The 11,968-nt window shown below is 39.1% G+C and overlaps 1 protein-coding gene across 1 annotated transcript; it reads left to right on the top strand.

Moving 5' to 3' along the window:
- Positions 1 to 1,734: 1,734 nt before the first annotated feature.
- On the top strand, positions 1,735 to 9,511 carry fibpa (fibroblast growth factor (acidic) intracellular binding protein a; the record flags this gene model as incomplete). The annotated part of the gene is given in 11 exon segments (XM_080415358.1): positions 1,735 to 1,819; positions 2,804 to 3,002; positions 3,401 to 3,527; positions 4,938 to 5,038; positions 5,431 to 5,564; positions 6,463 to 6,571; positions 6,758 to 6,813; positions 6,816 to 6,820; positions 7,151 to 7,237; positions 7,543 to 7,640; positions 9,290 to 9,511. Coding segments are annotated over 11 exon segments (1,071 nt in total). The 3' UTR covers positions 9,360 to 9,511.
- Positions 9,512 to 11,968: the final 2,457 nt, after the last annotated feature.

Below are 11,968 nucleotides of genomic sequence, written 5' to 3'. Positions count from 1 at the left end.
AAATAGACAACAGTTGAGTCTTTTACACATTCCACATGATGCCAATTTGCATTTGGCAATAAAATGCACCAGTTATAAATCTAACATTGCCGTTCCAATCCAAACTCATATTGCTTCCTTAATGTTCCACAACCTCGAGTAATATTTTAAGATAGCCCTGGTCTAATAATTTTTTCCTGCTGTTCTTGTAATATAAACGAAAAACAACTACATTTTGTTGAATGTTTGTGTCTTTTTTGTGCGGAAGCCTCTTTCCTTTTACGTCATAATACAAGTTACACCGCAATTGGTGACCTATCAAAATCCGCTGTCGGAGGGAGAGGATGAAACCACCTGCATCTTTTAGTTTTAATATGTCCGGTAAACTGGTAGAATTGTTATTTTATTGTAATTGCATCACATTAATACTGAAGAATGTTATGTTCTATTTCCAAGTTATACAAAATATATTTTTTTGGTAACATGACCTCGATTGGACAGGACACCAATGTTGGTATAACATCCGGAAGTGCATGGCTGCCAGTGTTGCCATGTCCGTTTATTATAAGCCACTTTGGGATTATTTTTCTGTAAAGTTGCTTGTAAATATTGGTGGGGGTTGCGGTTTTTTTTAGCTTTTGTTTCTAAAGTGTAGTTGCTTATTTGTGCATGTTTCCTAATGTTGTTTAAACCAGTCAAACATTTTCATGTCAAGGACCCCCAAATTCATATGTATTTGTCTGCAGACCCCATCTGAAAATATTTTATGACAGGGACCCCCGCCCCATACTAGATTTGTGTTGTTAAAATGCTTCAAAAATATTTTCCCCCCCAAATTTTCTTCAAGATTTTCAAATAGCCGATGCATATAGGTTTAAAATAAGCGCTCATGTGGCTTAAGTTGCTTCTTTTGGGCTTATTTTCCTAGACCTGGTTGCTTGTTTCTCTCGCAAAACCTGGCAACACTGATGCTGTTGTTGACATTAAGACAGTCATTCATTAGAAAGTCATTATTACTCAGTAATGGTGTGTTATTGTTAAACGCGTCTAAAAGGTGACAATCTTCTATTCTATTTGTCGCCCTACAGTTTAATCTTAGCTAACGCTTTGGTTGTCCTTTTCATTTATTTACAGTTGACTATTGGCTATTTAGAGGCTAACCAAGGTAAGCTAGCAGCTTGGCCATGGGAATAATGTAGTCAACTCAGCTGAAATATAAAGTGAAAGTTCGGTTTTGTATTTTAGACCTGTATTATATCTGGAACACTGAGCACTGACAACAACACGGTGAGAAATCGTCCCTGATCATTATTGTTTAGCAGCAGTAGTGGATACTCAGATTTTTTTTTACTTAAGTAAAAGTATCAATACTGCAATGTAGAAATACTCTGTTATGGCCGAAATGTATAAAAGGCTTAAGTGGTTAATGTATGTTTTGTAATAATAATAAAAATCTATAAAGTAACCAGTTACCAAATAATTGTAGTGGAGTAAAAAGTACAATATTTGTCTCTGAGATGCAGTGGAGTAGAAGTAAAAGTACTGAAAATTGAAAATAATCCAGGTAATAAAAAATCCCTCAAATTTGCACTTGTACAGTACTTGAGTACATGTACTTAAACTTAGTTACATTCCACCACTGGATTTCTATGCTAGCAAATGGCTAGTGTAGTCTAGTCTACCTGAGTGTTATTATATCGCTGATGTTTGTTTCAACTATAGAACTAGTATGAATATGATTTACTTCCTTCATAGATGGCGGTGGAGCTTGATGTATTCGTGGGTAACACCACCATCATGGATGAAGAAGTGTATCGGCTGTGGTTGGATGGTTACACAGGTATATGAACTGAACATGGATGATAATGCTTTCTCTGATCACTGCATACTTTCTCAGTGGGTCCTCTAGTCCCAAAAAAGATCCTCCCCCAGTTTTTTGTGTGTACTGTATCTATACCAATTAACACTTACACATACACCCTGGCACACTTTGGGCATGTAATTAGGCCTACAGGCCCAATCAAATACATATACGGTATATATATGTATATATATAAGTTAAAAAATTGCGAAAAGCTCATAACAGTTGTGAGGTAATCAGCTATTTTTGCTATTCATCACATGAAGTATAGGGGTTAAGTGGTTAAGTAAACATAACAAAAAAACATCCACTTTGCAAGGTTACACAACTTCACACGCTGGGCAAGACCTAGCCGGTTGAGTGTCTAAACCGAAGTTTAGACGTAAAAAGTAAGTAAATCTGTAAAAGATCGTTTCCGGGGGAAATACGTCTGACTGAAGTGTGTTGACACTAACCGTTTGGCCTATTTCTCACCTAAAAGGTTACCAGAACCTGTTTTTGTTGGACTCTACAGTCTTACAGTCTACAGGTGAAATAGATATGGTTTTCGGGTTACCCTTTTAGCGCTCTCCTATGCAGAGTGGTGTAGTTGGAGTTGACGCTATGAAGACCAGTTTAATTAAAGGCTACCTGCAATGGAAAGTAAACCAAAGTATGTGGTACCAAAAGCTAGTAGCGAGTTAAGTCGAGAGAGCCGGTACCATGCAGAGTAACAAGAAGAGTGAATTTAGGTCTGATAATGATGTACCGTGCATGTTCAAGTCATGTATACTTTACTTAAGACCATTATCCAAATTCTTAATTTTTTTACATTTTGGAAAAGATAGCCAGGTGTCCACTCTTCCTGTATCCCCATGCAGTGGAAAAGCACCATAAGGCATGTCCAAATTGATTATGGGCTCTACAGTAATGAGAGGTCAGACTCTGTCAGTGACTATGTGTAAAGTGTGTGTTTCGTCTCAGTGAACGATGCGGTGAAGGTGCGTATGGAGGGTGGGGTGTTGGATGGCTGGGAGGCGAGTGCAGACGTTCTGCTGAGTGACACCATGGACCAGTACAGAACCTTCCAGATGTGTGAGCGTCTCCTGTACAGCCCCACCAAACTGGCCAACCAACTCCTGTTCCAGATACCGCCCCATCGACAAGCCATGCTCATAGAGAGGTGTGTGTGTGTGTGTGTGTGTGTGTGTGTGTGTGTGTGTGTGTGTGTGTGTGTGTGTGTGTGTGTGTGTGTGTGTGTGTGTGTGTGTGTGTGTGTGTGTGTGTGTGTGTGTGTGTGTGTGTGTGTGTGTGTGTGTGTGGATACTGCTCATTAAACATAAACTTAATTTGTTCCCCATGTTATGTTATATTTGTTGGTCTTTGATGGTGATGACAGTAAATGCGCTAAACATACAGTATTACAAAACAGTACACAACAATATGAAAGTACAAGACACAACATTACAAGTACCGTAATGTGTGATTTGTAATTTTTCTCCCATTCGCTCATAATGTAATTTGTACATTATACACACCCTAAACTCTCCCTGTCGTGATTTGTTCTTTTTTTTTGTATAGGTACTATGCATTTGATGATGTGTTTGTCCGTGAGGTTCTGGGGAAAAAACTCTCCAAAGGAACCAAGAAAGACTTGGATGATGTCAGCGCGAAGACGGGCATAACGCTGAAGAGTTGCAGGCGTCAGGTAAAACCTGGAAATATGTAATGTACAGTGAGGGTGTATTTATCTAAGAGGTAATGCACAGTGAGGTGGTCATTATGTAAGAGATGATGCACAGTGAGGCGGTCATTGTGTAAGCGGTGTAAGCGGTGCGAGGCGGCCATTATTCTAAAATAAACCATGACAGCTTCACGTTAGTCCTGCTTCACCCTAAAGGGGGGGTATTTTCTCACTATACATCATCCTGCTTGTTATACGGCTAGATACTAGCAAAATATATAATTTGACACCAACCATTGATTTCAAGCTACAGTCTGAGTCTATGTGTCGAAGTGTCCCTGAGCAAGACTCTTAACTGCTCCCCAGGCGCCATATTAATGACACTTCCCCACTGCTCCTAATAGGATATATTAACCCTTTAAGACGGGGAACGCATCTGTGTCATTTTAAATTTCTTTGGCTATTCAAAAATAGCAGATCTACAAGCTCATAGCGTGCACTCGGAGCTTGTAGATGTGCTATTTTTAAAAAATCTTATCAATTTGTGCAAATCTTTGAATATATATATATGTTTTAAAGCGAACATTTTTAACTCCGATCTGTGTTTCTGGGGGTCCCTGGAACAACATATTTTGAGATTGGGGTCCGTGGCCAAATACATATCATTGGGGGTCCTTTATATGGAAAAGTTGGAGAACCACTGATATAGCAACATATGTTTTTTTTAAAAACTGTTAGGATTTAGAAGACATTTGTAGAATATATATTTAAAGATTTACACAAATGTTCATGATTTAAAAAAAATAGTGCAACACACTACTCCGGTCAAAGCTAATGTGCAACACATTACTCATGTGAAAGCTAATGTGCATATCGTGTGGCTATTTTTGAATAGCAAAAGAAATCTAAAGTGACACAGATGCGTTCCGGGATTGAATGGGTTAAATGCAGAAGACAAATGTAATGTATTTGCAAATGTATAGTGACAAATACCCGCATTATTTTAACCAATCTGTATGGTAGAGTAGGACATCTAGCACATCTGCAGTGGCTGTAGGTAAGCTCTCTACTCTCCCATAGAGACATTTTGACCGAGGTGTCGGATAGGACACCTACAGTGCACTGGTTGACAATGTCAGTTCAATTATTGGAAGCAGACGGCACACCGGATTGGACAATTTTATTATTGAGAAATAACAGACCGTTGAATGCCATGATTGACCAATCTGTAATTCTAAATGTTAACTGGTCGTATCAATTTAGAAGTTTACATAAGTTTACTTTTTATATAGGTTTGTTTTAGTTTTTATTTTAGTTTTTATCAGATCTGTCTATTGTGGTTTAAAAATTGTGTGTTTTTTTTTAAATATCACAAGTAACCATACTTTACATGTCATCTGTCATCATTGTAAACTCTAGTCATTGTTATTTCAGTTTGACAACTTCAAGCGTGTGTTTAAAGTTGTGGAGGAACTGAAGGGACCCCTGGTGGAGAACATCCGTCATCACTTTCTGCTTTCTGACAAACTGGCCAGGTAATGTCCACTGTAGGACTTACTGTACTCTGGTTATTTGAGCCATAGCTAGACTGGGGCTTGTGGTCACTTGGCTCCTGGGGAAGGAGACTACTGCTGGTTGTCATTCTATCGGTTTAAACAGGGAATGATTTAGACCTGGGTTAGCCGGTGAAAGTAATTAATTACAAAGCTCACACTAGTCTGGGTCATCAAACCAGAGTTGAGAACTACAGAACCTCTTTGCTCAAATGTATTTAATCAAATTCCCCTGGTTTGTTGATGCACGATGATGTTTTTATTTTTTGCTTGCAGATTCTATATAAATAATATTTTGCATAAACAAAATTTCATAACAGACTTTGTAACAATTGTTTTAAAAGTGCAATATTAAGTTTATCATGTTATTTCAGGGACTATGCTGCCATTGTGTTCTTTGCCAACAATCGCTTTGAGACGGGGAAAAGAAAGCTCCAGTACCTCACCTTTCAGGACTTTGCCTTCTGTGCAGGACAGCTAATCAACAACTGGACCGTGGGAGCTGTTGGTGAGACCTCTCTGCCACACTGTGGCCACCTGCTGCTCCTTTACAACACAGAGAAAGAGGGTAGAATTCCCCAATAAATGATGATTGATTGTTGTAAACTTTTTATGAAGCTCCTTTTAGAGCATTGTACTGTATCTGTATGTGGCTTTGAGGGCAGACGGAGGCTCCTGCAAAGTTTTAGTTGGTCTCCAGTAAAGTGTATTTCTGTCCTATTGTAGGTGAGGCAAGTTAATTTTGGGATTGCCATGAATAAGTATGAGGTCTTGCTAGTATTAAGGGATATCAAAGTCCACTGAAGGCAAATGAAACCAATGTGTTCTGTGCTACCCAGCATGTATACTACTGTAGTTAAAAGCAGAGCTTTTGGTCTTCATTTCACACTCTTATGCCAGGTCAAATCTTTTATTGAGTATAAGTCTATTTCTGAACAACATATGTTCTCCATTTCACCAGCTCACCTCCAGACAGCAATATAACATTCTGCTCTGTTAAAACTATAAATGGTTGTTTTGCCAGTCCCTGAACAAATGGGTCTCTAATGAGGATTTGCGAGGGTTGGAGGGCACCCCTGTTTTAAAAGCCTCATAAACTGAAGCTCAGTCCTCCAGACCAGTGCTGTAAAGAAGAATTAGTTAGTCAACTTGTCAAGTTGGTTAAATCTGAAATCAGTATGTTTGAAAATACAAAGATATTGGCTTGGTTGGCCGCTGTCTTGGTTCTTCACACAGTAAATCAGAACAAACACAAATATAGCAACTAGAATGTACAGATCTAACATCGGATGACTGCATCTACAGAATGTATCTACAATGTTGCAGTGAATATGGATGGTTGCATTTAGAGAATATTGCACAGAATTTGAACCCATTAAGTGTTTGACTGGAGTTTTTCTTGACAGATAACATGGTAGAAGACATGGACGTTGATCTGGACAAGGAGTTCTTACATGACCTGAAAGAGCTGAAAATCTTAATAACAGACAAGGACCTACTGGATCAGCACAAAAGGTGACATAAGCTCAAGACATAAGTTATATTGAGCATGCAAGGTGCAGTGTTCTCTTTTGTAATATTCACCTCTTTTTTTAAATTCTATAGCAAATTGCAAAAAATACTTTGAGCCACAGTTGAAAGTTTATATTATAATTGTTGCTTTGGATTATGTGTCTAATAAATTATGTCCTGTCTGTTCAGTCTGGTCTGTACAGCTCTTAGAGGAAAGACTAAAGCTTTTACTGAGATGGAGGCAAACTTAAGGTGAGAAACATCGCAACCTTTTGGCCTATGTTCAAACTGAAGCCTGATTTATGGTTTGTCGTCTGATGTTGCTCTCCAAAAATAGCTGATCAACAACCTCACAATGTTCAAATCCGATCTCTTGCAAACAACATAGTCAGTCCTAAAGATTTGAGAAACAAATTGAATTTGCCTGCAGTCTGAACAAAGATAGATAATCCAGAAAATTGTCATGAATTGTCATTCACTACTACAAGTAAATATTATGGCACTGAATACAGACATTTAGGTTTTTTCTCTAACATCATTCTAATGATTACATTTGCTACAAATGCTGTATTGTCCTCTCAGAATCTTTCCAGAGGTCTCGTCAACATTGCTGCCAAGTTAACAAACACAAAGGATGTCCGAGATTTCTTCATTGACCTGGTGGAAAAGGTACATCTGTCTGTTTTTAAAACCCTGGTCCCCCAAACAAGAGCAACCATTCAGCTGCCCACGCGACCTCCACCCCACATGGTAGCAAGGTCTGCTGACTTTAATGCCACCCATGAGACAGTGTGATGTAATGTCTCCCTTCCCCTGTGTCTCTCTCTCTCTCTCTCTCTCTCTCTCTCTCTCTCTCTCTCTCTCTCTCTCTCTCTCTCTCTCTCTCTCTCTCTCTCTCTCTCTCTCTCTCTCTCTCTCTCTCTCTCTCTCTCTCTCTCTCTCTCTCTCTCTCTCTCTCTCTCTCTCTCTCACAGTTTATTGAGCCTTGCCGTTCGGACAAATGGACAGGCGCAGACATGAAACTGTACCTTACTCACTACACCAACTCTGCACACATACTCGACACATTCAAGTAAGTTCTCAGAGATAAGCCCTCTGTGCTAAAAAAGTAATGTATCCACTTATGAGACGGTGAAATGCTCAGATAAGGTAGGGCGTGGACGCCGTGGAGATATTGTATTTTATTTATACGTTTATTTGAATGGGACAGCGGATATTAATGAACATTACATACAAAATGTAGTGTAAATACACCGGATTTATCAAGAGTGCTAATTTCCATCCGTAGTCCCCAAACAAAAGCGCATATAAACATTACAAAAGGGTACAAAACAGAGAAAAACAACAGTAAAAAAGGCCTAGTTTTGACCTAAAATACAAGGACACCCAAGAATACTAGAAAAACCTACATTTTAGCCTATTTAAAAAAAAAAAATTGTTGGACCTTAAAAGATGTTAAAGGATGGACACTCTCTTGTGTTAGTGGGTAGATTGTTCCAAATAGCACTTCCTTGAACTGAAAATGAATTTTGCGCAAAGGTTGTGCATCTGAACTGCACCTCACAATCCCCTCTGGTGGCGGCCCTTGTGCCGGTGCCCCTGTCGGGCTTCCGTTTTATAAATTCCCCCATAGGAGGCGGGCATAAACCATGTTAAGTTTTATACACGGCACATGCCTGTTTAAAGAGCTTCCAGTTATCAAAGGTAAAGAAAATTTGTCACTCACTTATACTGATACATGCAGCGAAATCGTAAACATATGACATTTTAATGCAGGGACGTATCATGAAGATATGACATATGAATGCAGAGATGGATCGTAAACGTATGACATTTTAATGCAAGTATAATGTTGTATTGCACAGAGGAAATGTGACAATATGCTGATGTACAGTACAGTATACACTAGAATGTCAGCATTTTGTCCATAACTCTTACCTACTTAAGCCTTATTTTGAAAAATAGCTAAAACAGCCGATCTACAAGCCCACAATGTATTGCAAGGTGATGACACGGTGCAAGCTTTTAGATCTGCTGGGTTTTTTCTTTTTTAACTTTTGAAAATGTTTAAAAATCTTCACCTATAATAATAATAATAATAATAATAATAATAATAATAATAATAAAATGCTCACAATAGGTTATATCTATTGCCCACCCCAGACCTTCCATAAGGACAGGTTTTCGCTAATGCCAGCTGACAATAATGTGCCTCTTTGGCCAGTGGGTGTCACCCTATCTCTCGTTTGATTTGCTACACTGAAGTTACCTTGTTTCTTGCTGGGCCACTCTGGAATGTACTTAACGGTTTACACAACCCTGCACCACTACACTCTCAACAAAGACATATTCATCACACAACACACCCCCCATTATGACCAATGAGCAGATTGCTTCATTTTTATGAACGTCACCACGGCTTCATCATAAGACATTTTCATCTCCTGCTTTTGTCAGTTGTTTTGATGCATTTATTAACATCTCTCTCTCTCTCTCCCTCTCTCATGTCTCTCCCCCTCTCTCTCTTTTTTTCCCTCTTTCCATCTCTGTCTCTTTACCCCCTCTCTGCCGCTCTTTATCTACACCCCTTTCCCTCTCTTTTTCCACCCCCGCTCTCTATCCCTTTCTCCATCTCTCTCCATCACTCCATCTCTTTCTCCACCTCTTTCTTTCTCTCATCATCTCTCTCTCTCTCTCTCTCTCTCTCTCTCTCTCTCTCAGACATCAGATTATATGGGACAGATACATGGGTGTTGTCAAAAGCTGTGTCTTGAAAATGTACCACGACTGAGAAGTTTCTCCTCTCTGCTCCTCTCCTCTTGGATTTCCCAACTCTCTGCTTTATATTTGTTCTTTCTGCATCCTCCTCCATTATTGTCTCACTACCCCACAGTGTCTGTATTCTGTATATTAGTTTGTAAATAAAAATGAACCTATTTACAGTATAAATCTTTGTTACGGTGCTTGTACATTTGCTTCTTTCTTTTTTTTTATGTTGGAACCGAGATTAAATTATACAACACAACTGAAGAGGGCAGGAGATTTACTCAGCAACCCCTTCGGCCCAACTTCAACACTGAGAGCAATTCAGTTCATCAACTCAACAACTGTTAGTTAAGTACTGGTTATATGAACTGATCAACCTAGAGTCCCAGGTTAGAAAATGAAAGGGGTCCAGTTCCTTACAGATCTTTTATATAAGCAAGACAATTTTCTTGGAGAGTGTATACATACTACTGTATGACATACACACATACTGTATATGGTGTCTGTGCCTCAAAACTATCCATTTCATACACTATACTGTATATAACATAGCTGACAATAAGTTACTATTTAAACAATTTAGGCGTTTAGGAAACGTTCTTATCCAGAGTGAATTACAAAGTGCAAGATCGGGGTACTGTAAATGGCATGGACACTAAACAAACGACAGGGTAGGTGGTCAAGTAAATAAAGTGCAAAGAAAAACAATGGGTGATTCAAAGGTAACTAGGATACCAAGTGAACATCCAACCTAGCATCTGTCTAAACAACATGTTATCAAATGGCCTTTTTCGACTACGAAGGGTTACCCACAAACCCAGAACTTGCCATAACCTCAAACTTTCCAGAACCCGTGAATTTCTGCGATTGTTTTCTTTTGTTTACATTTCCATTATAACCAGAACCACCTCTGAAGGGGGAGGTACATCATTAAAAAATATATATATACATTTTCAAAAAAAAAAAAAAGAACAGATCTACCTGCAGATCTACCTAAGATGTTTTTTACCAATTCAGAGCAACATCACCTCACATGGGTTCCCAGAACTCTTATCGTTATTACTACCTCCTGAGCAGGGCCCAAATTAGGTTCTGACAACTTTATCTGAAATCCAGCCGTAGCGTACCTATGAAATACGTTACACGGCATGGCATGGTTTACTTAGTTCTTGTAGTCGAAAGGAGCCTTAAGGGTGCTTTTACATCTATAGTTTGGTAGACTCTGTGTACAAGCAGCCTAAATAACATGCTTACCATCTGCGAACAAGAAAACAGCATACATTTACGGTATCTACAATTACTAACAATACATAGTATATGTGAACAAGTAAGAAATATACATCTGGATAACAAAACTAGCACCCATCTAAATTGGCTGATACAAGTACTGATGCAAAGAAATAAGAAGTTCAAAGGGGGAGGTTAGTTTTTGTTCTGCGGCAGAGGATGGACCTTTGAAAGATAAACCAGAGTTTGTAATATATAACTTAAAATGTTCATATAATACAATCCTACTGGGTTTCCTGTAGAACTTGTTGAACTTGTTTTGAGTGGAGTCCTACGGTAATTAGTAATGTGTGGGGTGTCTGTGTGTGGCCCGGGTGGAAAGGGGACCAACACAAGGGGCACAATTTGTCAAGCCGGGGGGTTGTTGAGTGACTGAGTGTGCGATTTTTAACAAGAGTTCCCTCCTGTAATGACAGCTGTCATCTCCTACACCAGCTAAACCACAATACACGCAAACAGTTTGGGGCTAATTGAAGAGTAACATTCCCTACTGCTGTACTATCCAGTTTGGAAAAAAAGATTGCTCCCTGATGTTCATCGCTCTATATTTTAAAAGACACACAAGACCCCCAATTACAAGAAAATGAATACAGGCTTCATGATGAAAAGTGTTAAGCATATCATACAGTGTCAATCTCATCTGTACTGAGGCAATGTGTGCCCTGAAAAGCTGCTATTTGGCAAAGGTTAATGCCTAATAACATTGATAGTCAATAGATGGGCTGTTATGTGAAGTCACTTTTTTCAACTGGGGCAGTCTCGTGGGAATGAAACTCTTCAATTGGATTTATGGTGTGGGAAGTTATTTGGAGAGTTAAAAAGTATGCTTGGAAATATGTGGGCTTATAGGACAAAAACACTTTAATCTACTTTTCTCCTGTCATGAGAAACCGGAGAGCGTGATATGAAGTACTACTGTAAATGGTACTAGGTGCTGTAATGTGTGTTAATACATTTGGCATGTACAGTACGAGTGCAGTAAAAGCAGAATGTATGAAGTCATGATAGCAGCTCCTGGTCTCCTGCCTGCATTTGATCCAAAAACAACCTTCAACTTTATACGCATTTCATGAAAAGAAGGAATACATTTGGTCATGTCTGTGTATTGTCTGTCTGTCTGTCTGTCGGTCTCTGCCTTCCTTCCCTATTCCTCTCATTTTTATCCACATTCCACTCACTTCTCTCCCCAGTTATAAATATCCACTCATGTCAGATTGAACGAGAGAGAGAGGCAGAGTTAACAGCCTTTAGTGCCCTGTACAGGAAAAAAACACACACACACACACACACACACACACACACACACACACACACACACACACACACACACACACACACACACACACA

The sequence above is a fragment of the Gymnoscopelus braueri genome (assembly GCF_963280865.1).
Source record: "Gymnoscopelus braueri genome assembly, chromosome: 20".
In the NCBI taxonomy this organism is placed as follows: domain Eukaryota; kingdom Metazoa; phylum Chordata; class Actinopteri; order Myctophiformes; family Myctophidae; genus Gymnoscopelus; species Gymnoscopelus braueri.
Note: the sequence above shows the minus strand (reverse complement) of the source record. Positions and strands in the feature narration are given on the sequence as shown.